Source organism: Gekko japonicus, unplaced genomic scaffold, assembly GCF_001447785.1.
Source record: "Gekko japonicus isolate JY-2015 unplaced genomic scaffold, Gekko_japonicus_V1.1 scaffold152, whole genome shotgun sequence".
Taxonomy (NCBI): Eukaryota; Metazoa; Chordata; class Lepidosauria; order Squamata; family Gekkonidae; genus Gekko; species Gekko japonicus.
In genome coordinates this window covers 935,898-941,512 of record NW_015168050.1, presented here as the reverse complement: position 1 = coordinate 941,512, position 5,615 = coordinate 935,898, and the positions used below count along the sequence as shown (strand labels likewise).

Sequence of the window (5,615 nt, the reverse complement as noted above, 5' to 3'; positions counted from 1 at the left end):
CTTGCAGAAATGTTCTCTCATCGGGTAGTGAAGGGCGGGTATAAATCCAATCTCCTCCTCCTCCTCCTCCTCCTCCTCTTCTTCTTCTTGCCTTGAAAACCCTGTGGGGTCACATTGTCAACTGTGAGCTGTGGCACCTCCCCCAATCTCTGTAGGGCAGAGTTCTAATTCTGGGAGGTCTCCAGGCACTACCTGGAGGTTGGCAACCCTGTGAATAAAACCCAATCTATGGAAACATTTCTGAAAGCTTGTAACTGCAAGAGATGAGACCTATCCTGAGTTTAACATCTCAGGGATTAAGTAAAGAACAAGGTCAGAGGATGTGCAGTTATTATCTTGCTCGTATTTGCTGTGTAAACAGCAAGTGTGCACTTTTATGACTTAAATTCGTCCATAATTTGGATGCCACGGATATGATCTCTGAAGTCAGTGGTGTAATCCCACCACTCCAAGAGTGCATATGTGTCTGGCAGTACTCATGGCCCCTAGAAAGAGAAAGCCAAAAGAGAGATGCAATCTCAAAGTGGAGCCTTTGGATGGCAATGCAATAAAGAGTGCTAAAGCACTAACCCATTAGCAGGAGATACTGTTTGAGGCTAAGAGGCCACAGAGACCCAGAAAGAACAAGAAGGAGAGAAGAAAAAGTAGGGAGGCCAGGCTGGATAGGGAATCCAGGATGATTGAGTCACTTTACGAGCTGTTATGCCTCCATCTTAAAATCTGTCTAGTTATCTTTTCAATCTTTGTTTTCCCAAAGCCAACCCACACTGAAAAAGAAATGAAATTGCATAACCCTAAAGAATTTGGACAACTGCTTATTGTCATGGAGACAAATTGTATCAAAGATGTTTCTCCTGATATCCTCACAGAGGGTCATGTTGATAAATCCTCCAACGCCTACAAGCCTCAGGACCTTTTTGGAATACATATCCATTGCTGACAGCCCATTCCTTGATCATCCGGCCTATGGAAAGTATGTGGGATTTGCCCTAGTGCAATTTAAGAGGAGGCTTGTCCTGGAAGAAAGAGGTATGCTGCATTGCTTGGTTGCTCTCTGTTGGGCTAGTAGATGGCACAATCAGCCTGGGTTTTCAGAAACCTGTTGCTTTTAAAAGGATCCTAGCGAGCTCACTGCAGTTGCAGTTACACTATGCTGAACGTCACTGAGCAGCATAAATAGCAGACATGAGTGAATGCAAGGACTGGGAAGGCACAGATTTCAAACATACTTGGTTAGGTAGCGTTCCCTTTCTCCTTTCACACATCTCCAGATGCTCAGAGCACTGAGTTGTGCTCCGCTTCTCACACCTTGAATAAAACCTGGTTGGACTCTAAATTTGTTCTACTGCTTCAGACTGACACCGCTGACCACCTGGATCTGCTTCTTTGTGTCTATGAAGACCATTTAGACACATTCCAGCAAAAGAAAAAAATTATTTTCTCACAGGAAGCAAAGTCATCAACTGGATTTCACTGAAGTCAGGTTTGGATCTGGAATTTCAGTTTTAGTGTAACTCTTTGAAATGTCTCTGTAGTTTATCTGGGTGATCATCTGAGGGTGAACGCATAGCTGAAGTGTCAGAAGGATTGTTTCTGTTATGGGGTGCTTTTCAGTTGATAGTAAATTGTCTTGAAGAGAATCACAGAGCTGTTATTTGATGAAAACTAAACATTTTTTCTAGGCTTGGGGGAATTTAGAGATGTCTGCTGCTACTGAGAGTGGTAAACAGATTTAATACCAAAAAAAAGGCAGTTCCTACCTATTTACCCATAGAAGCAAATGCAAATATGAAAATAACATTTTTTTCTTTATTAATTGCCTCTGCTGCCTTTGCATTTTTTCTCTGTGTTGTAAGGAACTGTGCTAGGTGCTGGATAACAATTTTGTACTGTTTAACATAATGCCTGCGTTTTCCAGAATAGGGATTTCCTCTCACAACGAAAAGCCTAAATGGAATCTATTATAATAGGTTTCCAAAGAGCATTAAATAAAGGCTGGGAAATTTCAGGGATGTGATATAGTGGTTTTGTATTGAACTAGGACCTGGATTCAAACCCCCACTCTGACATAAGTCTCTCTGAGAGATCTTGGGCCAGTTTCTCAGCTTAGCCTGAGGGCCAAATTAAACATTATTGCTTTCAAAGAGTTGGGTCCAAGATTCCCGAACCCAACTCATGCTCTCTGGAGCCTCACAGACACTGCAGGGAATAACTCCACTTTTCTTAAGAGCCGAAAGAGGCTCAGAATGGCACTGTGGGGGAAGGAATGCTCCCACCTCCTCCCAGTTATTTTTCCCATGCAAAAACTGCTGGGAAAGGGCTTATTTCCCAGATTTTGCTGCTCCACATATAGTCAACACAGGCTGCGGTCACATGGAGCATTAGCCACACTACTGAGACGGATGATAGGTGGATTTTCCAGGCGCAATCACACCGCAACATCTGGAAAGCATAGAGCTCCCATGGCGAACCCGAGGCTTTCCGCCGAAGATGCGGAGTTAAAAACTAGTACCTCCAAGGTACTAGTTTCTGGAAACTGCGGGGCAAGGGCTGGCGTCTGATCGCCTTTCCAGTGGTAGTCTGTGGCATCCGGCGCCCACCCATGTCCCATCACAAACAGGGTTTTCCCCCCAAGTCTCCACAGGATGCGCACAAGCACCCAATGGCGCATGCGCACGAAGAGGAAAGTGAAAGTTCCGTTGCTCCGCAGAATCGTGCATGCCGTTGGTGAGATCGTGCCGTGCTGCTTCTTTGCCGCGCTGCAGGATCATTGTGTGATCGCCACCTCGCCCCTACCCACGGGACCTCGACGGGACCTGTGATCGGGCAGCCGCACGTTATTTTGCTCCGGCCCAAACTGCCACACTTCCCCCCCCCCTGCATTTTACGGCCCATGTGACCGGGACCACAGCGCAGCAAAATCTGGGAAAGAACTCCCCTCAACAATGCAGTCCTAAACAGGGTTACACCCTTCTAGGCCCATTGATATAAATGGTCTTAGAAAGCTGGGACTTAGAATCCCTTAAATCTAGTTGAACTGATTTAGCAGATTTTGAAAGAGCTGTCACCCATTCCTTAGAGAACCACTTAAACAGGGTTTGCTCTAAGTGTTAATTTCCCCCCCTTTTTTTGCATTTAAAATATTGTTTGTCTTTAACATATTCATTTCCCACACACATTCTCCCTGTAATTTTCTCCCCAAACACTTGTGGGATGCATTCCATCATAAGCCCTAGACACTACTACAGATGATGGGCAAAATGCCAACACAGCCACCCATGCTGACAATAGGAACCAGCTCATCTTCATATCTGCTCTTCTTTTTTGAAGGACCAACAGGAATTTGGTACTCCAGATCAGCAGAGAGTGAACCATATGAACTTCCTGTCAGCACTTGCACCAGCATAGTGATTCCTTTGATAAGGTTCCACCCCCCCGCAAAAAAATCATGTGCATTGATTTTTGCCATCGACTTTGCCTTTAAAAAGGTTTGTTGGCACATTATGTGACATGACCCAAAAGCAGCAAACGTGCATACAACTGCCTTATTCCATACTGATGTGGCTGCAAGACAGCATGGGCCAACAGAAAAACGAGGCTCCAATAGCCTTGTATAAATATGGATATTCTTTAAACCTCACAGAAATGGTACTCCATATTAGTACAATACTGAACTAGGTCAACACTGTTTAGAGAAAGGCATAAGGTGGTGGTTAGTAGACTGTATTCTTTGAATAGTGGGCAGCAAAGTGCCTGTCTTAAAGCTGGATTAGCTGATCAGACAGGTAAAAGGTACATTTCATAGCTTAGCCTTCTCTTAAAGAGCTAAGCTGTGTGTCATTTCATCACCCCATCTCTGATTAGAACACACAATTTAGACTCAACAAAATTTAGCCTATGAGCGTTAGAGCTCCGCAATCTTAGCATTCTAAGATTCCCTGTAGTGCTGTATTTCTGGGGATAGGGTCATCGGGTACTGGCTTCTGATTCAATATGAATAATGCTGGCTAGGAAATGATATTCTTTTCTTCTCCTTCCAGCATAGTCAGATGGAACAAACTCACTTTGGACTGCTTAATGTATGTTGAGTTAGATTGCTCAAGAGGATGGAAGACACATTCTCATCAACAATGGGGATGGCCACAGTCACAGACCAAGGCGGCCAACTCAGAACCAGCCCCAGCCCCAGCATTTCCTACAATGCTACCTGGGATAACACCTCAACAGTCAGCTCCAGCTCCATGGAAGACATCATTGCCACATGTACCATTGGGACTATCCTCTCTGTCATGTGCATTATTGGAGTGACAGGCAATATATATACTTTGGTAGTGATGCACCATTATCTGAGATACTCCACTTCTATGTACATATACATAATCAACCTTGCCCTTGCAGACCTCCTGTACCTTCTCACCATCCCTTTTGTCGTTGGGACATATTTTGTTCAGGAATGGTATTTCGGGGACATTGGATGTCGGATTCTTTTCAGTTTAGATTTCCTGACAATGCATGCAAGCATCTTCACTTTGATGGTGATGAGTACAGAGAGGTACCTTGCAGTGCTGAAGCCTCTGGACACTGTGAAAAGATCTAAGAGCTATCGGAAAGCCATTGCCATTGTCATCTGGATAGTATCTCTGCTTCTCACTTTCCCTATGCTTATCATGATCCAGCTTGTACAAGGAAACAAGAAACTCTGCCTTCCTACCTGGAGCAAATTGTCCTCCAAAATCTATATCACCATCCTCTTCTGCACCAGCATTGTGGGTCCAGGGGTAATAATTGGGTACCTTTATATTAAACTGGCAAGAACTTACTGGGTGTCCCAAACAATTTCTTTTAAACAGTCTAAACAGCTTCCCAACCAAAAGGTATTATATTTAATTTTTACTATTGTGCTGGTCTTTTGGGCTTGCTTTTTGCCTTTCTGGATATGGCAACTCATTTCTCAGTATTGTGAACATTTCCCAATTTCCAAGAAGGCCTTAAGAAACATCAACTATCTAACCACATGCCTGACTTACAGCAACAGCTGCATCAATCCTTTCCTCTATACTTTGCTGACCAAAAACTACAAGGAGTATTTAAGGAACAGGCAGCATTCATTTAACAGCAGTAATGGCTATTTTCAGAGGAGGAACAGGTTTCAGAGAATTTCTGGGAGATCATTTTCCTCATGCAGCCAGCACTATACTGAGACAGTGGAGCTTTCTCCCATCTCTTGAGGAAAAAGCCTTCCTCAAAATGATAACCATCATCAGTAAGTACAGCCTGAACAGAAAATGTGCTTTGAAGCTGACCAAATCTCAGAAGTTTGGCAACACAAAAGTATCAAGGAAGCATCACAAATGAACATAGTTTTGGACTGCCACCTGCTAAAGGAACGTTTCTATTTCTTTCTGCATTTGAAGTAACTGTGATGTGTTCCCGTCAGTAAGAGTAAACCGCATGCACGTCTAAAGATATACTTTAAGAATTCCTCTAGCTACTCCATAACATGCCTTCTTAAGTTATTGAACCAATGTTTGCAAAATGTCATAGAATCATAGAGTTGGAAAGGCCCTTGAGGATCATTGAGTTCAAATTAATTTAAATCCACAAATACCTCCCCA

The 5,615-nt window shown here is 43.6% G+C and overlaps 1 protein-coding gene across 1 annotated transcript; it reads left to right on the top strand.

The window, feature by feature from the left end:
* The first annotated feature begins 4,130 nt into the window (after positions 1 to 4,130).
* On the top strand, positions 4,131 to 5,228 carry UTS2R (urotensin 2 receptor). Its single transcript, XM_015414334.1, has one exon. The coding sequence runs from the start codon at positions 4,131 to 4,133 to the stop codon at positions 5,226 to 5,228; it is 1,098 nt and encodes a 365-aa protein (XP_015269820.1).
* Positions 5,229 to 5,615: the final 387 nt, after the last annotated feature.

What these genes read in the sequence shown, in the direction of transcription:
- UTS2R (XM_015414334.1), top strand. Translation starts at nt 4,131, where the DNA reads ATGGGGATGGCCACAGTCACAGACCAAGGCGGCCAACTCAGAACCAGC.